The following is a 20,688-nucleotide window of genomic DNA, read 5'->3' as shown; positions in this document are numbered from 1 at the left end:
CTGATCTGTGATGAGATGCTCCACGAGCACAAAGCACCACCCAAGAGGAGCAGCCTTGGGGTTGGTGCCTTGCAGGCCTGGCAGTTGAGTGAACACCAAACCAGCCGTGCCCTCTGACATGGCCCACGATGTTCTGTCATGATCCCAGGCAATGCCCATCTTCATCTAACACTGCACCTCCTGGCTGTTGCTGATAAGGACTGTACAAGGAAGATTCAGAGCAACCACAAAGCTTTGCAAAGCAGCAGATGCTTTGATCATTTTAAGCACTATGTAATGAGTTCTGGAGTTCAGTCTGTCTAGTTTAGTCCTGTGTCTTGCTTCACCATGCAAACATGCTTAACCTGTAGCAAGAAGGGGAAAAAAACCAGTTCCAGTTGTCCAATATATATATTTATTCTACAATCACTAAAAAGTTGCGCTATTTGAAAAAAAAAAAAAAAGCTGATTCATAGACTGAAAAAAGGTGAAATTTGCCAGATATTACAGAATTAAGACATTGAAGAAAAAAAGCTATTGGTCACTGCAGGTAAAAGTATTTGCAAAGCAGAAGCAAGTAGTCGGTCAGATGAAATTTGTTTCTGTCCTAAAGTACAGAATTCTCCACAAGCATGGAAATAAGAAGGGCCAGCTAATCATTTAACAAATGAACGCCTTAAAAATAGTTATTATTGGGGCCTAGTAGGAAAAATACTGTATATTGCAATGTTAATGAAGTTCTTTTTGTGGTCTATTCACTGTGGCCTAATCACTGAAGAGATTTTTCCTATGAAAATCAAGTAGTAGATTTTAATTTTGGATGTGTATTAGCTATTTGCATAGGCAAAACTGTTTCACTAGAAACTTACATGACCTCATGTGCTAGCTTAAAACATTTTAAAATGGAAATAGTATAAATGTATCATAAATGAATGTTACATAAATCCCAAATAAATATATATAACAGGAATTTCTCATTGTTGCTATTCTTTTCTACCATCCTAACTCTCTTTTCTTCCCCTTACTTAAGTGAAACTGATCTTCCCTGCTGTATGCAGGAAAATTAGAAGTTTCAACACACTTGGAAGCCAGAGATTCATTTATAGTATCATTAAGCAGCAAGTATTCAAAGAAGTTTATTAACTGTATCAAGATTGAGTTCAAATGGTAATTACTTTTACTTGCAGAAAATCATACCATTTTGGACCTGCAATTGAGTGCAAGCAAAGTATGCAGTCCAGTAGAGTGCCTAAGTTATGTTTAGTGCACTCATATTGTCACATAATCTTGGCCTGAAAAAAAGAAAAAAATCCCCTGAAAACAACCCCAGAGATTTTTAGTTTGAAAACTGCTTCCCTTACCAAATGAACAAAAATTGTAAACATTCACACTTTATTTTGTGCTTCCTGGCATGGCACACTTGATTTGCTGATGAGGCTGCTGAACAGTTCTGTAACATGCATGAGATAATTTGGTCACCTCTACAGAAATAAATACAGGTTGTCTCATTAGATGATCAAATGTCAAAGCAAATGAGATCAACTAAAGATACCACAGACCTGCCAAAATCCCAGTAATTAAAGTGCTGTTGAGACTGGAGACTATTTTGGACATACCTGCCACCTGGTGTTTGGAAAACATAATGTCTGAAAACAACCTGAAATGCTCTTAAATCTGTATTCCCATTAAGAAGTAAACACACTGAGGTATTTTATATGGAAGAAATGCATAAGCAGCTAAAGGTTGGTGTTATTATCAGCATCTGTCTAGAAAGAAAATGAACAGGGTGCTTTAATGTTGCTTCCAGCTCCATCTCTACTGACCACAAAAATTCTCAAGTAAATCTTTGACTTAACTGTATTTACACATCTCCCGTCAGATAATGGCACTTTTGGTGAGAAACATCCTGGGCAAGAGCCTTATACAACTTCACAGTCTGGTTATAACCTACTGTGTGCCAAACCCAAAGGAAAGAACTGGATTATATGAGATAGAGCTAGGAAAGGAAAGGACTAGTGATACATAATACTGAGTAGTGAGTAATGAGTCATTGTCTGAAATTACTGTGATGACCATTAATTTGTCTTAGCTAAAACATTTGAAGCCCCCAAGTCTTTATAGTGGAAGAGGCAATGACACTAACTACTAGTTTTGCATTTTTGATATTGATGCTCACTGGTAAAGCTTGTAACAGTAAGCATGTCAACTGAGAGAAACCATGGTTTACCTTTACTTACCAAAAGGTTACTTCGAGTGGTGGCTAAATCTTTAGAGTAGGCAACTGAACAAATTACTGAACTGCAGTAGGAGGCAAACTGAACAAAAAATTCACTAATGTCAAACTGCACCTACAGCACATTGAGGTTTTCTTCCACTCCTCTGCAAAGCAAGATTTGAATACAACTGCGTTTCCCAATGATAACTCAGGATGAAGCCATAGTCTAAGGTCAGTCTCAGCAATATAAATAGCATTTAAGTTTGCAGCCTGGCAAGCTCAAACCAGAACTTTGTCTGGAATCACATCTTCGTAGGGCTGCCAAAAATAAAGTGGAGTGTAGCATTTGGGCTTTTCTTTTTTTTCAAGGCAATAGAGGTCAAATGCAGCTGTCCTTAGGTGCCCCACTCCATTTCAGTTCTAGTAACTTTGAAATTGATACACACTAGAAAATCAACACTTCCTGTAAATTTACTGTGTACACATGTGCTCTCAGGTGTTTGCATCAGTAACTTCTCACTGCAGAGCACATGGGCACAAACATAACCTATTAGCTGAGATCCATGCAGCTCTTGGGGATGTCCTGTGCAGGGTCAGGAGCTGGACTCGATGATCCTTGTGGGTCCCATCCAACTCAGGATATTCTATGACCATGGCTCTATGATTAATTGTCATTAACTTTTCCCAGAATTTAGTTCCTCTCTAATACAGGGCTCAGTTGCTTTCTCAGCGCCCGAACAGTATTTTCTGATGGAAACACAGATCATAGGACAGAACTTTGTAAAGCAGAAGGTGCTCTTTCCTGTTGTCTATTGACAGTAACTGCTCAGCACAGACAGCTGTGTTAGCAAATTAGGACTATTTTTTTATTATTGACAGAGGAGCCTAATGACTCTTCTAGGATCTTTGCAGAGAGCACAAAGAAGAAGAAAAAAAATACAAAAAGTTGAAAGAAAAACTAAGGAAAGAAAGACCAGTAACTGCGAACAGAAATTACATCACTGGTCCAGCATGCTGATGGCTACTAACAGTGGAGCCAGGATTGTTGCTCCTGTATCCTAGGACACTAGGCTCTTCACTGGATGCTATTAAAGATGTAAACATGAAGAATACTTTGGGCTTCCACAGAAAAGTTGGACTCAAAAGGTACATCTCCATTCTTTCTTGGTCTGTTCAAGAATGTTTCAGCAGACCTGCTCACATTAGTCACAGCTCTTGCACAACTTCTTTAATATTATGTTTGAGTTGGTCATCGTAACTATTATTTTAACTTACGAATATGAAGATAAAAATGTTGCATACACCAAAAATTGTGCTTTCCATTTTTCTTTCAGCATGCACAATATACTGTGGCCCATGCAAGTCTCAATGCACAGCTCTGAAGATGGCATTCTTCTTCATCTGCATCTTAAAAGGAAATTGGCTACTGAATCAAGAAACCAAAGCACTTAGGTAGCCAGAAAAATTTGGATCTTCTGCAGTGCTAGGAAGGATCTGTGTGGACACCACAGTAAAAGCTGTTGCTCAACCTACATGTGTACATAATACCATAAACCAAGTATGCCAAGTTGCTGTACTTAATGAAAACCCTAAGTCTACATATTGAGTGATGAAACTGTTTCAGTGCAGTTTACCAAAGCCATGATAAAAGCAAATCAATCATCATTTGTTACAAATACAAAGGAATGGGTGCTTTGATCTCCAAGCATTGATAAAATCATGTACTGATTTTTCAGGGGAACACTTGTTAGTGACTTAAGAATTATGTGGCAAGGTTTTGGTAGTGAGTGGGCTACAGGGGTGGCTTCTGTGAGAAGCTGCCAGCTTTCCCCATGTCCAAAACAGCCAAGGCCAGATGGTTCCAAGATGGAGCTGCCACTGGCCAAGGTTGAGCCGAACGGGTCGCTGATTTAAAAAGGGAGAAAAAGCCCTGCTTGGGCAGGGGGAACAGAGCGGAGACAGGAGTGAGCATATGTAAAGAACAGCCTTGCAGACACCATGGTCAGTGAGGATGGAGGAGAAGATGCTCCAGATGCTGTAGCAGAGATCCATCTGCGGCCCGCGGAGGACCCCACACCAGAGCAGAGGGATGCTCAAAGGAGACCATGACCCTGTGGGAAGCCTGCACTGGACAGGCTCCTGAGGCCCCCTGGAAAGGAGCCCACACTGGAGCACTTTGGGAAGAATTGTAGCCCATGGGAAGCTTTCACACTGGAGAAGTTCATGGAAGACTGTATTTTGTGGGAGGACAGCAGGCTGGAGCAGGGGAAGGAAGAGTGGGAGGAGGAAGGAGCAACAGCGATAACATCTGATGAAGTGACTGTAGTACAGTAAAAATATTGAATAAAATCCTGCAAAACAGCACTGGAATAATTTGCTGCTTCTGAGCATAGTTTGTAGCATTGATGTATTTATATGTGTTAAAGCAGCTTTGGGGCTAGAAACTCTTACCTACAGATATACAAGTTATATAAAACCCTGTTTTCAGAAAGTGTTTTCATTGTGCTGGTAACAGAGAGATATGCCAAAAATCACTGTAACCAGACTTAAGCAACTTGCATACCAATGTATTTCAACCTCTGTTTTAAATCAGGGTATGCTACTTAGTTGTTCTTCAAGCCCACATCATGACAGGGACAAAAAATATTAAAATAAAAAACTGCATATTTTATTTTTAGCTTTAAAGATGCATCTCTAAACAATCAGTAGAAAAAAAACAAAACAAAACCGTAAAAAAAGTAAACACCAGCATTTTGTAAAATCACATTGAACTAATACAAAGACTTAATACAAAGTTTTCATACACAACTCAAATGAAGTTAAAAAAAAAAAAAAAGTAGGCTGGTCTCCAAGACCACTTCTGCTTGAAATAAATCGTTAAGTACCCACCGATTTTAACTATAAAACAAAGGTACATTCCTTCTTTTTTCTTCCATTTATGAAGCTGATTGCCACAAACTTCAATCATTTGCCAGCGAAATTCTCATAGTCTCAGTTACAGAACTGCAGAGAACTCATACAATTCCATGACTGAAGTCCTTCCATTTTCAGATTACACTCAAGTCAGCACTCATCACATATCTTTAGACTGATCATCTTCTTCAAGTTTTCTGATTTCATTCTTTAAACAGTTGATGGTTTCACGACTTGCTTTTAGTCTTTCTTTAAGCTCAGCAATTTCAAAACTAGTCTTCTTTTTGGCAGCTTCAAGTTTTTCCCTGGTTTTGACTTCAAGATCTGCAACTGTGGGGGTGATAAAGAAAAATAAATATTTTAAGTACCATGAAAAGTTGCAATTTAAAAAAAATTGAAACAGTAATTTGGATAGCGTGTGTCCTAAAAAAAAACAAAAAAACTCAGAGATTTAATGGTTGTAATTAAATTGGTATCCACGTAAAAATCTGAATTTTAACAAAAAGTTTGTTTTGCAGGCTCATATATGACTTCAAGTATCCTCTTTTTTATTATTTTTCATGCACAGGTTTTAGAACAAAGACAGTAAAGCCAACAAATCTATGAAGGCCATGGAAATTCCATATATTACATATCCCATATATTACATATTGTGGGTAGTGTCAAATATTATCTGCTTCATTTAGTACATTTAAAGGAAATATTTATACATTAAAAAAAACCACACTAAAAGTTTCCACCTACTCTGTGGAGAAATACCCAAAAATTTAAGTAAAAGTATTTAAATTTGGATGGTTTTATGAATCATATCATTAAACATTTTCTAAACGAAAACCGTAACATGCAACGTAACAAAAACCTACGTCCAGATTGGCTGAACTGAGGCAGGAAATACAAGCAGCTCACACATCCACACAGCCAAGCAGACATAAGGCAAAAAGGAACCCTAATTTTGAAGCTCATAGTCACTCTCCACTATTAGCACTAGTGTTTGCTGTCCAAAACATACCAACAATGCCATTTGTTGTCAGGTGAACATAAGGTCAGGTGAGCTGAACTACAATGGCATTAAACATCATAACTAATACAGCAGGATTTTGGCTCAATAAATACTACATCTTCTACTCTCAGAAAGCAAATAAGAGATGAAATACAGAAGATCAGAACAGAAATAATCACTAAATGCATTACGACTTATGAACCAATGGATCTTAATTTCCTTAATTCCCCTCATACTTTTGCTTATGTTTGGAGACAAATTGGATAAAAAGGACACAAAAAACATTACGCTGTACTGAAGAAGTATGTTATGAAATTAGCTACAGTTAAAGAAGTAGAAGGGAAAAAGACAGGAAGACCTTTCAGACACTACTCTTTATCCACAAAAGGTTGCTCCTTTGACTTAAACATTACTAACTGTCCCATGCTTCAAGTGTGACCTTTGCTTGCAGTGCTGAACAGAACTGTACTACAGGGTGGCCTTCATTTATTCTCAGTTTTAATTCACTTCAAACACGTCAGACTAGGTGTAGATCATGCCATCACTCTTCAGACCAAGTAATTCCTAATTCTTTTTTTTTTTTCAGCAACCATAGGAATTAGAAAATCTTAGAAGTTTTCAGGTAAGTATTAAAATCTTTGCAGAAGTTAAATTTAATGCAAAAATATCACTTTTTAGCAGCATTCGAATCCATTGCACTGTTACAGCCCAGAAAAAAACCACAAAAAGCAAATCCAACTATTGCTATCTTTAAAATTAAAATATTTTAACTTTCAACTTACACTCTGTTTCATGCTTATAAGCACCTAGTGTTAGTTGACGAGACGTTGTTAACAGCTGCTGCATCATTGCAGTAGGATCTTGAAATATCTAATAAAGGAGAAAAATACATGGTATCACTCATACTCTTCAAAATAAAGTGAGGGTAACATTAAGAATGTTCATACCATTTCATCATAGAATTCAGAAACTACAGTTTTCTTCCCCAGGATGGCATTGGTATCCGACTGAAAAAGCTTCAGCAAGTGATATAAGGTTACCTATGCAAAGACAGAATTTTATCAGCTTGACAACAGTATGGAAATAGGAATCTAATCCTAGATGTCAACAAGTACTATTTTGTTTCTACAAAACAATTGTATAGGAATTAAAAATGTTTTAGGAATGCAAAAATAAATACATAGCTTCAGCAGAATTACTAAAATTTAGTATTAACTGCTAAAACATGCCAACTATCCAAAGGCCTCTTGAGACTTTAAAAATGTCTGGGAAAGTGGTTTAGGACTGGTATACAAAAACTACTAATACCATCTTGTCTCAAACATTTCCAAATAGGTGATTTAATTCAAAGCAACTTTCATAATTAATCAGTTAGAAAGTGCTTTCTGTGACCTTATCCTCCCTTCTTGAGAAAGAGAAGCACCAGGGAAGCTCTGAATCTCTTTTCACTGTAACCTCTCTTTATGGAGTTACTCTTCCATCCCTGCCCTGCAAATGGCAGGGTGGGGAGAGGACAGAAGTCCTGTCCAGCCCCGAGGAGCCACCAACCACATGGATCATGGCCTGGGAAGAGCACACACAGCCCATAGTTCTCCCCTGCCACAAACAGCCCAGGAGCAGCCAGGGAACAGAGCAGCACCCTACTGCCCTTGATAATTCCTGGAAAGGGAGGACACAACAGGCTCCGAAACAGCTTTCGAAAAACAGCAGCAAAGAAAAAACACCCAACCAACTTTAGGACAGCTTGAGCAAGCTGTGAACGGAATTCATACAAGTCAGGATGCTACTGAGCCCAACAGCACAGGAAGTCCTTTCTACGTATTCAAGAAAAACATAAATACAGTTTCCCTCTCATTCAGCAAAAAATGGATAAAGGTTTGTTCACGTGATGAAAGGAACTCAACCCTTCCAGAAATAAGCATCCCTTTTCCCTAAAACAGAGTAATCAAGCTTCCTACCTAAACAAATCTACAAGACATGTCTAAAACACAGGAATGGAAGAAACTAATTCCAGTACTTTATGGAACTACAGAGCTGTCTTAACCTGGTTTTCTTAAGGCAGAGACTTATGCTAACATAGTACCTCTGCTGCTTTTTGACTGATTTTGATCTGACAGAAAAAAACCCCAAACCCTCAAATATCCTAGAACGTGGAAGCTACGTGGAAGAGAAACAGTGTGTGCTCAGCCCAGGTCAGGTATAACATGTGGTCAGGTCTTAGTAAATGTCAGAGAAGCCAAGCACAGGAAAATCAGTCACAAATACCAGGAGTAAAGCACAGAAACAGGAAAATGTGACCAATCATTAAATTAATTTTCTCCAAGAACAGACTTTATTAGTTCCATGGCCAATGAAACTTACTTTGACCAGCAATTTCCTAGAGCAGAGCTGTAGGCCACCATAATTAATTATTTAAGTTTTGTTAAAAGTTTGATGTACTTACAGGTCTTTCATTTGGATCAATGAAAAATATCTTAATGATTATTTCAAATTCACCCCAGCCTGTTTCGGTGATTTCATATGGTGGTTTGGTAACAACTGCAACAGGAAACACAGAAGTGTTAATCCCATGAAAAAGCCAGAACAAAAGCCCAGTTCTAGGAACAAATGCCAAAATGCAAAACCCACCTCTTAAAGGATTACCGTAGCTTTCATGCAACTTGAATTGAATTTTTTTCACATATGCAGACATGTCCTAAAACAGAAACACTGTTATTTCTGATTATTCACACAGCACACCGAGCTACCATTCATTCATCTATCCTACACGCCTATCATTGTTGCTGACGTAAGCACTGTATTCCTTCTGACGTTAAACACAGAAGTAAAGCAAAATGGTAAATCCAAAAACTAGTTCCGGCACACAGGTCTGTTAGTATTTTGTCCCCATGAATGTTCTCCAGTCTTCCCCTAAACTGGAAAGATCACTCCAAAAAGCATAAATGGAAGCGTGCCTTTCCCACGGTTTTCCTTTTAGGAAACCCATCAGCCTATGTGGCTCCTCTGCTTACAGCCAAACACCCTTCTCCCTTTCCTCGAACCGCAGCTTTCCAAACTCCCGCGTTCGGCTGGAAAGGAGCTCCAACATCACGGAGTCCAACCTGAACCCAAGGCCACCACTAGCCACGTCCCCGAGCGCCACATCCCCGCGCGTTCTGCACGCTTCCAGGGCCGCCGATCCCCGGTTCCCGGGCCGCCTGTTCCCAGCCCGGGCAGCCTTCCTTTCGGCTCGGCTGTACCTCGTTCCGGTACGGCTTCACGTACACCGTCCACTGGTGCGTGTGACCGTCCTCCTCTCTCTTCTTCCCGAAGTACCGCGCCACGTTCCCGTACACGATCGGCTTCACGATGGTAACTCCCTTAAAGAAAAGGAACACGGGCGGACGCGGCGCGTTCAGACAGGCGCTGCCGCGCCGCCCCCCGCGGCCCGAGCCCCGCCGCCGAGGCCGCACCTTCACCCTGCCGCCGGAGTCAGGCCCGAACTCTGCCATTCTCTTGAACATATTGCCCGGGGGCGCCGCCCGCCGCCGCCGCCGCCCGCGCCCGCCCCGCCCGGCCCCGCCGCCGCTCCCGCCGCCGCCGCCGCCCCGCGACCGCCATCCCTCGCGGCTTCCGGGGCGGGGCCGCGCCGCCGCTGCTGGCACAGCCCCGCGGGCCGCCAGGGGCCCGGCCGGGGCGGGGGAGCAGGGCGGCACGGCAGGGACCCTGCAGGGCGCCCGGGACAGGGACACTTCCACTAGGCCAGAGTGCTCCAAGCCTCATCCAGCCTGGCCTTGAACACTTCCAGTGATGGGGCAACCACGGCTTCTCTGGCAACTTGTCCCAGCGCCTCACAGTGAGGAACTCCTTCCCAACAACCTATCCTCTTCCCGTTTTAAAGCCATTCCCCCTTGGCCTGTCACTACATGCCCTTGCAAAAAGTCCCTCTCCAGCTGTCTTAAAGCCCCCCTTAGGTAGTGGAAGGCTGCTCTGAGTTCTCCCTGGAGCCTTCTCTTCTCCAGGCTGACCCCAGCTCGCTCAGGAGGACATGAGTCTCGGGGGTTGCTGATTTGTGGAGTTGCTCCATGCCCCAGCTGCACCCTCTGGTCAGCCCAGCCCTGTCACAGTGGATTCCTCTGGGGCGCTGCAGCCAGACCCTGCCTGCGAACCATTCTCCACCCAACGGCCCTCCAATGCCCGTGCTGGGGCTCCTGGCACACTAGAAGACAGTGAAGATCATGCCTAACCCACTCCCAGAAAGCCAAAGTTCCCTACCCTGTTCCTTGCATGAACTAGATCTCATGTGAACAGCACTGCTCAGCACTGAAATGTTACAGCTCTTCTTGTTAAAACAAAGCAAGCAGGCAAGACTGGCAGCTGGGCCAGTCTTTTAAAAGTGGTCAAGCTCTGTCTTCAAAGAAACATTTTCTGAGGTTAATCTGACTTTAATTAATAACCGGCTCCTGTGAAAAACTCTTTATTCCAGTAACAAGATGAACAAGAAAAGCAATTACGCAGTTCCTGCTCTAAAGAAACCTTTTCCTCGTACGTGCTCATGACTACCCTACAGATTTCCCTTAAGGAAGAGTGGGCTTGAATATTTCTGGTTGGATTTTTAAAGACAGAGGTGTAACCAACCTTTGGTAATCTGTCAGAAAGAGAACAGGATTTAAGAGCATCCAAAACTTAATCAGAAGCTATCATACAAACCCAAATATATACAACATATATCCCATCTGATAAAGTGTGCATCCTCATGTTAAAAGACAATAAAATGGTTTGGGTTGAGAGGAAGCTTAAAGACCATCTAGTTCTCCCCTCACCCCCACCCCAGGCAAGGACACCTTCTGCTAGGCCAGGCTGCTCAGAGTCCCATGCAGCCTGGCCTTGAACACTTCCAGGGCTGGGGCATCCAGAACTTCTCTGGGAAACTTGTTCCAGTGTCTCTCCACCCTCACAGTAAAAAATTTCTTCTTAATATCTAGCATATTATCTCCTGTCATAAGAAATAATAACTGAAAGGCAAATATGCAAGAAAAGGGCAAACTGGTGTAAACACCATGTGTCTTAAAGAAGGCCAGAGCCTCCTTCAACAAAATAGCCAAAATAAAGGCAGAGAAAGTATTAACTAGCTGTTGCAAATGCCTTAAGGAGTTAAGTACAATGGGAAGGGAAATAACTAGAAAGCAAGCATTATCAGCACAAAACCCAGAATAATATAATCCAACCAAGAAGAAACTCAGGCATAACTTCCTTTTGTAACCCCTGGAGCATGGGAGGAACAGAACAGACTTCCTGTAAGAAGTGCAGGAGCAAACACTCCAGACAGATCCCATGAGGCTGTAAGATAAATCATGGAGGAAGTTAAACAATGCAGTTGCTTGCCCCAGGACAAGACCGAGCTTCACATTCCAGACAGCACTTTCCAGTCTTTCTTGCTACTTTGCTTTCTTCCTGCACTGAAGTATGGAAGGCTAAAACACACCCAAACCATCCCCAACCTGTTTTACCTATAAGCATGGCCAATCACAGAGAAGACAGCTACAGATTGATTGAAAAGGAAATAAATTCTTTTTCTAAGCCTCACACAAAGACTTGTTCACCAAAAGAATAGTTAATGGATTTATTATCTGAATATTCACAGGCTTGAATGTTATTACCAAGATGGAAGCATGTTTAAGAAGTGGCAGAACTGGAGAAACTGGCACTGGACATGTGCTCTGTGCCAACTGAAATAAAGGAAATCATGTCAAATGGAGAAGTCTTCAAGGCAGTCACTGAATTTCAGAGTCATAAGCAGATTGTGGCTATGGAGGGAAAACCTTTGTTGGAACATGTGGAATGAGAAGAATCTGCATAAGTAGATGACATGGGAGAGACTGGAGATGGATGGGATTGTTTGAACTAGACCATGTTAGGCAGGTTCCTGTCTAATATAGGAAAGGGCTGGGAGCACCATGAAGAATGTAAGTGCTAAAATCTGCTTCTACCAACCTGTTTTTGGGAGCTGCTGCACATGATCTGCCACCATGCTGTAACTGTTGAGTCCAACCTCTGTCCAAGTGTGCAGTTCAGGTGAAGTTTTATCACAAGCTAATGCAGTCAAAGGAAGGAGCCACATACAGGAACTGGCTGCTCCTCAGAACTGAGCCCTTCACCTGCCAGCTGTCCTCAGATGGCACACAGGTACTGGCATACACAACAAATAAATAACTTCCAACTCCACACTCTCAGCAAAATTATCAGGTTCCTCAACATCTTTACCCAGCTTAGGTAATTCCAAGATTTAATTCCAAAATTGTGGTTTTAAATGTTCCTCCTTTTTTTTTTAAGTTAAAAAGAGATGGCAATATTTTTAATTTTTGTAAGGGGATTACATACAATCTCCCAGGAGCTGACCTTGCAGAAGTGTCATGTAAGGCTTTCCTCAAACTTCTTCCAATCCTGCTAAGGACAAACTGAGTAGGCAAAGAGGCCACCTGCTCCAAGGATCAAGTGCAGCTGAAGGGAGCACAAACCTGGCTCTAGCAAGGAATGCTATACCACCATTCCTCTCATTACTTCTGACTGTTTTAACAGACTACTAATATAATTTGATGGTAATATGGTTTTGGCAACTTGGTACATTTCCCCCCTTCCTCAGTAATGTACCCAAGCCCATCACCATAAAAAATCTGAGCTAGCTATTGCTGTAACTAAAACAAAAAAAAGAGATGATAATTTAGAAGTTTAAGTTTTATTTCTAAATTCTTTTTGAGTAAAAGGCATAAAACTAATTTTAAAATATGATAAATTACTTAACTAAATGGAACAGGCAGGGGATAACTTGGAATTAGGAGGGCACAGTAGGGATCCTACATGACAAAATAAGTTATTTTTCCGAAGAATCATACTGTTACCACTGTGAAATTAGCACCAAAAAAATGTCCTGGACTCCTGCTGAGATGGAAGCCAGCCAGCAGATAGCTTTAATCTTATGGAGAATTCATACTTACATAGAGAAGTTCAAAATACAGCTTTTTAGAGCTGCTAATAAAACACTGGCCTTTTCTGACCCTTTTTATTCAAAGTATTTTATGTACAAAAAAAAAAGAACCCACCAAACAATTTGGACATTATTTTCAACAGTTTCTTCTGCAGGGTTCTGTTGGCCATTTTAACACCATTCACCATTTTCATTACCCTTACACTACCGGTCTTTGAGAAAGTAAGGGCTATGAACCTGCATCTTGCAAGGATTCCAAGCTAAATCACTTTCAGGAAAGTAAGAACTGCAGTTTTAATTACATATAAGCTCCATTAACTTTTTGAGGTGGGAGCCCTAGTCCCTTACAACTTGACCCATGAATAAGGATTCTGTTTGGCATGAATGGTCTCTGTTTCTATCCCCTCCCACCGGAGTGCAGCTATAACACATGCAAGCAGAGCAATATATTTTTTAAGTGAAGCACAGTCTGCAGATTGTAAAAGGTGGCAAGTGTAGCTGCCTGTCAAAAGAAGTAAATGGCTAACAGGGAAATGGGATACCAGTGAACCCCAGAAATCAGTTTTAGAGTAACCATTCTGAAATACAGTAACTCTGTAGAGCTCAGTGCTCCTTCAGAGGCAAATGCTGCCTGTTCTACAAGGGAACCCACCCATCTTCAGAGGAGTTTTAGAGATGCATTCCACTACAGGCAACATTTTATCTGCCTGTGTGTCTTTTTCCAGTGTTTTTAGCATCAAAGAAAGGTTTCTAAGCCTTAAGTGTAATATATAGGAAAACACACAGGAATTTAAGAGCAGTGCACTCAAAAGGCATTCAGGCAATGAAGAGGGACTTTTTCATGAGGTGTCAAGGCAAGGAAAAGATAATACAGCTTGCTTATTTTGTGGAAAAGGAGTAGGAGAAGAAGTAACTTTTACCTTCTTAAATTTACGACAGTTGAGAATTATTACACCTAGTTCTGCTGACAATGCAGACACAATTACTGAGATTATAAATTAAGCAAAAAGGAGTGTTTTTTTGATGCCACTAGATGGCAGAAAGCCCTTTTACATTCCTTGATCACACCTACACCATTTTGAATGTACCCTTCCTTGTGTGACAGGACACCTAGGGATCTATCTTTACCATTAAGATGACGGATAAAAGAAAAAACCTACTCCATGACTGCAAGTGCTAAGTAGATTAAAGTAGTTCTGAAAAAAATCCTCAGTAATATATAATTTTTAAAACCATCTGTTTACTCTGGGTCCTTTCTGTAAAGCTGGTAACCCTTGTTTGAGAAGAAACCAGTTTTGCTTCCCATTTATATAAAGGGCACAAGATCTACCAGACATAGCAGTCTGACGGGAGGCAGTGCTAAAAATTTTCTGCAAATTGTTCAGAAGAGATGCATTGTTCTCCAATACCATTTCAAATCATACCTTGATGGTCTTGCATCCTGGTTAGTTGACCTATGCTTGAACACCTCCACAAAGAATTCATCCATGTATAACTGAATCCGCACTGTGTTTACTTTAGAGTATACATCCCATGTTTTTGGGGACAGAATGCTTTACACTTAGTCTCACATTTCAGCAGTTGGAACTCCTGAACACTGTAATCTGGAGGAAAATTGCAGGAACATACTTTCAAAATCAAGAGTTCGCAATGATTTTCTCCTCTGCTCCTAACCTAGAAGAAAGACTGGAATTACCTGAACTCCATCAGCCACAGCCCAGTATAATTTCCATCTCTGTCTCATTCTTCACCTGGTCAGTGAAACTAGGCTACAACACAGACATGTTAAAAACCCAGGTTATAATGGTGAAATTCAGACACAGTACAGAAAACTCAATGGCCAAGTTGGCTTTGCTATCCTGTTGCTTGCTATTTTGGACAATTAATGTCTGAGCCCTTTAGAGGTAAGCAAACATTATTTCAATTACAGCAGGTTTGCAGCACTACCCAGAGAAATTCCAGTTAATTTTCTAATGAACATTTTGTTTCCTCTGCAGAGACCTATACAATTTCCCATTGGGTTTAAATACAGTCACAAATGCTGTGTTCTTCCAAACCAGTTAGATTAAATTTCAGACTTATTTTTTAAATGATAAAAACAATTCTTTTCCTGAATAAAAACCAGCATTCTCACATAATCTTACCACTGTCCAATGCTAGAGGCTCATCACAGACCAAAACTGGAGCCAACAGCATTGCAAAATTATACCAGTAATCTAAGATGGTAAAATGGATATAGCTTGTTTTGTGCCAGAGTGAATGAACTTTGATAAGTACCAATTATGGAGGTTTACCACTAGAATGGCAGAGTATGGCAATGCTAGTGGCTTTGTGTATATAACACAGAGATGTATTTTATAAAACACAATGTTCTGCTTTAGCAGCAAGAACATTTGCTCATGTAACCCCAGTACCAAAAGCAGTTTTAAATCACCAGAGAATAGACACTGTCATTGGCACCAAATCAATGCTGTGCATGAAGTAAGATGACAGTAGTACAACCTGCCCTACAGCTGTCTTACAGTTGCTGTGTTTTACACTCACATGCTTTGCAATGATTAACATTGGTCAGATCTAGTCAACGCAAGAAACCAGATTAAAATAAAAAGTTTTATCATCAGTGGTTTAATGTCTCCTATAGAGCAAGCCCACAGCTCCAAACATTACTACACTGATGTTTGAGTCTGAAAATGTAATTTTAAGAGACTGAAATTGCTTTATGCAACATGCCTATTTTTTTTCTTTAGTTAACACATTACATGCGGGTCACAGTATTTTACAAAAAAATAAGATTAGCTTAAAAAAAGTCTGCACTTCTCACTGGTTGCAAACTCTGCAAAAAGTCTTTAAAGACCAGATAAGGACAAGAGCTAGTATAACTATTTCTAGATTCAGAAATAATTGCAGCACAGAATTTAGCTGTAACTATCTTAGAATGTCCACCCTCCAAATGTTAATGTTTGAAAATTCAAAGTCTGGTAATAATGAGAACTGCAAAGAAATTAGACAACCTGAAATGAAGACAGACAAAAGTTTTTTAATATAAAAATGGTTTTTATTTCTTCAATACAAGGTAAACTACTATTGCAGTTTAGACCAACACAAAAGTTGGACAGCAAATTGCTTAACAGTCTCCTAAAGGCTGAAAAAAGAGAAACCTATGAAAGCTAAAAGTTGTGCAATATTTCAAGTATAACATCTAAAAAAAATGAAATTATCCCTAAACGTACAGATTATTTAAGTATTTCTGCTGAAAATGTATTGAAATCCACATTTGCTAGGATACCATCTTACCTTGTGGAGAAATACAGGTCTCCAAAAACGCCAGTATTCAACAGACTCTTTGGCCTGCCAGCATCAGGAAACTGTTTACTATATATATATAAAATCCTTTGGAGTCAGGCATTCTGACAGGCATCCATTTCCTTACATTCTGCATTGCAATTCTGAATTCCAACTTGGACAACCCCCCTCCTGTATTTCAAACCATTTCTTGAATATTTACTCACATACCCTTGTGCAAAGCGGGAACCAGGAAATGGAATGGTACAGGAAGACAATACAGCCTTTTGTTTAGAAAGTCAGCAGTGCTGGTAATCATCATAAAAATGTTACAGTTTACCAAAGAGGAATGTATTTCACCTTTAAAACACTTGGCTTTTTTTTCTCCTTTCTTTATTATTTTAAAAAAGGACAGCTGCAGTAGTAAGGAATATGAATTTGCAATCACTTGTATTTATAAAAGCACACACATTCCTCATTTTCTTACATCTGAAGATCAAGGGAATGTCTGTTTCATAGTGTGATAATAATATGCACAGTTTAAAATATTTTCTATTACAAAATACTGTGTACAAGAGGGTGAGGCTGAAGTCTATTAGTTGAATATACTCCAAAGTATTATTTCTGAAATCATGTAAAAATCACATTACATGGTATGAATAGATGGGAAGTTTTACAACTTAAATGGTCCATTCCATCAGGATCAAAGGTATGCTGTTTACTATTTTCAAGAGACTTCTGTAAAACTAGTGTATTTAAAAGATTTAAGCACAGGCATAGGCATCATCCCACTGCAATCACTGGGGCTACAGAAAGGGTTCAAGAATAAACAAACTTATATACAAATGGAATGAGAAGCTTTATCGTACTTTGTCAAACATGGGGAAAACTAAATCCCACAAGAACATCGAACTGATTAACTTCTATGCCCCAAACTGCTCCTTAGTAAATTTATCCTCTAAAGCTAAAATGGAATCTAAAAATACATAGGATGTCAGACCTTAATGGGGGATGGGGAGGAAAAGGGAGGATGGGGAAACAACTACAAAACCAAAAAACCCCAACACCCCATCCACCCCAAGCCAGTCTGAAGTATTAATTGCAAGGCATCATAATTGCAAGAGACAGTATTTCTACATTAACATCATGATTCATTAGCATGCTGCAACCATTACGTTCAAGACCTGTGCAGTCAATTACCAAAATAATTTGAATCTCAACTGAATCCACGTTGCTTTTCTATGTTAAAATTATTTTGGAAAGAATTCAAATTAATTTTTTTATATGGACACTGACCTGCACTTTCCTTCTCTAAAATCTTGAAGGGTTTATATTTCAATGCAGAAGCAATTTAGTGTCTTAGATGTCTGAAGAGTACCAGTCTTAAACGTGCATGTTTCATATTTAACTCTACATGACTGACAGTAACTTAACGAGCATTGTATTAGGAAATTTAAGGCTGTATCTCAGTTTACACAAGAACCAAAGACAACTTTAACAGGCTATGTATAAAATTCTATAAATAAAAATGGGAGCAAAGTCTGTTTAACCTGTACACAGAGATCAAGTGGATAAGGAAAGAAAATCAGGAATTAAGTACTTCTATAAAGAATGCCATGTATTTTACTAGAAACACAGATGACAAGTATATACAACATTTAAATCTCCAATTATCCACATACAACTAGGAAAAAAAAAACATTTACAAGGGTTTGGGTATGCAACTAAACAATCAGGTAAAAAAATACAGTTCAAAAACTAAGCCTCACCAATTTCAAAGGAACAAAACCAGAAAGCACTCAGTCCATAAAGAAAAAAGCTAATGCCTAAATTTAATAAAAATATCTTGTTTAACACAAAACCCAACAGCTATCCAAGCTTATAAACCACACTGTAAATAAAAATCTGAAGTTCTGACAAACATTTTTCAAAATGTAATCAGAACAAAAATTATTGGCACAGAAAGCAAAAAAGGGAATGAGGAAAAAGAAAAAATGACTGTACAGTTTCCAAAATGCTATGTTCTTCTTCTTAAGTACTTTGACCTGTCAAAATGTATAGTCCAGTAAAAATTTTACCTAAAAAAAACCACCCTCTACTTCTAAAAAACAAACCACCAATAAAACAAGTTCTGTTGGTAAAGCACCACCACCCCACAGTCACTACTTGTTAGTTTTGTCTTTCAAGATAAAGGACACAGCCTTAAGGTAATAATTTCAGTGTTAGTTATAAAATCAATATTTGAAAGAAATAAAGTATTTCCTCACAGACTATTTCATCCTTTCATCAGCAAAAGGAAATGATATACAACTGAATGAATACTTAAGAGCAGAAGCCATGACGGCATCACCACCAGTCAGTCAGTTTCCAAGCTGCCATTTCCTGCACATGCACAGGAAATTGCCAGGAACATTTAGTAAACCAAAACTCAGTAAAAATTCTACTACAGATCCAGTTATACATGATGTACATTAGGCATATTCCTTTTTGGTGTCTTACCAGGGTCTTTGGATTTTTTTCTGTACATTTTTTTGTTTTATAAAAAAAAAAAACTAACAAAGGAAGCTCACAATAACAAGAGAGTATTATCTAAATTGCAACACAGTACATTTACCAGTTAAAACTAAGTATTTGGAGAACAGGCAGAAATAATGGGCTTCATACAGGGATCTCATCTCTCAGGTCACAATGGTCATTCTGTTTAACTTATGTTATTTACCCCCTGCTATTCCCTCCCTGCTATTTCCATTGCCAGCAATGGAAATATGTGAGTGAGAAATTACACTCTATGTAAAAAGAGCAACAGTCTCCTTAAATCTATTTCAATGTGGAGTAAAATATCAGTTCCTGCATAAAATGCTGTAAAGTTACTTTTTTTTATTTTAGAATTTAATATATCTATGCAATGGAACATTACTTACCTGCTGCTTTTCCAGTATTAGCTATTCCCCATTTAACTGCTACAGGCAGGTAAATTTCTTCCTTAAAACTTATTACACACAGTAGTAAACAATGTTTTTAAGTAAAGAAGAAAAAGTTACAACAGTACTGTTTGTAACCAATACCTATTCACAAAAAAAAAAAGCAGGAAGTGATTCATGACTTGCTTGATACAACTTTCAGTTTTACAAAATTTTTAAAGGCAGTTTTCATTTTCAAACAGGATTAAACAAACACGTGAAATATCTTCTCAGTAGCAAATAGTTCAATAAACACCAATGATCCCATGTGTGAGGAACTGAGGTACACAATTTAGGAAAAAAAAAGGGGGGGGGACAAGTCTGAAACTGTAGCCAAGTCCAACACGCATCAACCTGGCTGCAGGAAACCTGCTTGAATAGTAGGTGCCAAAAATATGAGAGCATTTTAGACTTATGCAAAACTTTTGCAGTTGCACAAGCTACTGGTCCCAACTCAGTAAAGCATAAAAATCACTTGGATGCAAATGATACTTAAGGCATATGTTTACATTCCTTGAAATCTACGAAATGTAAGCACATGCTTTATATGCTCTGGAAAACCAAACAGATTTAAATGCTTTCCTGAACAGGGTAACATTTTAAGTCAGCTGTAAAATCTTCAAAATTGGTAAAAAAGAAATCAAGAGGCTTCTAAGAGCTGCCTCTTAAAGCCATCTGAGGTCTTGAAACTTAACTTAAAACATTACGTGCAGCTATTTGAACGAGTGACAACTCCAAGAGTGTCTGTTACATAACACTTTACAATAAACTAAAAGTGAGCCTTTGCAAGGCTGACAGAAACTAAGCTTTTGCAGCTTTTATGAAATTTCTATTTTCTTGCATTTTACACTTGATGAAATTTAAAACAAATTCCTTAATTTGACGCCATTTTCACTGAGTGCTCCATTAATTTGTTTTTAGGTAAATTTACAAAACCTCATCTGACAAATTTAATCAGCGCCATTTTTTGCTAAGACATTTAAATATTGCCCATTGGTGAACAAGGACATACAAGTGTACCTTTTCTTTTATATGCATGTGTGAATAAACCCCAAAATATTAAGAAAATACCAAACCCATGAAATTGTAAAAATGGTAACATCTTGTTTCTTCTGGCACGTTTCAAATATACAACTATGTACAGACTGCTACGGCCTTGGGGGTGGAGAGGAAACACACACAAGCACTTTTATTATAAAACTGTAAACAACTGCAGGTTGGGGTATTTTAAACCTAACTCTTCTACCCCTTACTATGGGCCATTTAAGTTAATATGAACAGTTTATATTAACTGCAGTGTCAATCAGGATCAAGGCTGTATGAGAGATAATTTTCAGTGTGCTAAAAATCACAGATCTGGGACTCTCTCTCCTCA

At 39.2% G+C, this 20,688-nt stretch overlaps 1 protein-coding gene and 1 long non-coding RNA gene across 5 annotated transcripts; one reads left to right on the top strand and one right to left on the bottom strand.

Moving 5' to 3' along the window:
* Positions 1 to 499: 499 nt before the first annotated feature.
* On the top strand, positions 500 to 4,556 carry LOC146443442 (uncharacterized). The gene is made up of 2 exons (XR_014847523.1): positions 500 to 1,097; positions 3,529 to 4,556. It is a non-coding gene; the product is annotated as an uncharacterized LOC146443442 (long non-coding RNA).
* A 284-nt stretch (positions 4,557 to 4,840) lies between these two features.
* On the bottom strand, positions 4,841 to 9,684 carry YEATS4 (YEATS domain containing 4). Of its 4 annotated transcripts, XM_085044741.1 has the most exons (8): positions 9,560 to 9,684; positions 9,347 to 9,466; positions 8,736 to 8,802; positions 8,551 to 8,645; positions 7,747 to 7,860; positions 7,055 to 7,147; positions 6,890 to 6,977; positions 4,841 to 5,437 (listed from the first exon to the last, which is right to left on the bottom strand). In XM_085044741.1, the coding sequence occupies exons 1-8, from the start codon at positions 9,608 to 9,610 to the stop codon at positions 5,268 to 5,270; spliced, it is 798 nt and encodes a 265-aa protein (XP_084900867.1). In that variant the 5' UTR covers positions 9,611 to 9,684; the 3' UTR covers positions 4,841 to 5,267. The 4 variants fall into 4 exon arrangements, with proteins under 4 accessions (XP_084900867.1, XP_084900852.1, XP_084900844.1 ...); XM_085044726.1 differs by lacking the exon at positions 7,747 to 7,860; XM_085044718.1 differs by lacking the exon at positions 7,747 to 7,860 and having other exon boundaries at positions 9,347 to 9,669.
* Positions 9,685 to 20,688: the final 11,004 nt, after the last annotated feature.

This window comes from Lichenostomus cassidix, chromosome 1Aa (genome assembly GCF_008360975.1).
Source record: "Lichenostomus cassidix isolate B80296 chromosome 1Aa, HeHo_3.0, whole genome shotgun sequence".
In the NCBI taxonomy this organism is placed as follows: domain Eukaryota; kingdom Metazoa; phylum Chordata; class Aves; order Passeriformes; family Meliphagidae; genus Lichenostomus; species Lichenostomus cassidix.
The sequence above is the reverse complement of the archived record's forward strand: the minus strand, read 5'-3'. Positions and strand labels throughout refer to the sequence as shown.

Coding starts and splice junctions, on each gene's coding strand:
- YEATS4 (XM_085044741.1), bottom strand. CDS start 9,610: ATGTTCAAGAGAATGGCAGAGTTCGGGCCTGACTCCGGCGGCAGGGTG. Junction 8,803..9,346: donor TGAAGCCGTACCGGAACGAG/GTACAGCCGAGC, acceptor TTTCTGTTTTAG/GACATGTCTGCATATGTGAA. Junction 7,861..8,550: donor TTGATCCAAATGAAAGACCT/GTAAGTACATCA, acceptor TTCCGTTCACAG/CTTGCTCAAGCTGTCCTAAA.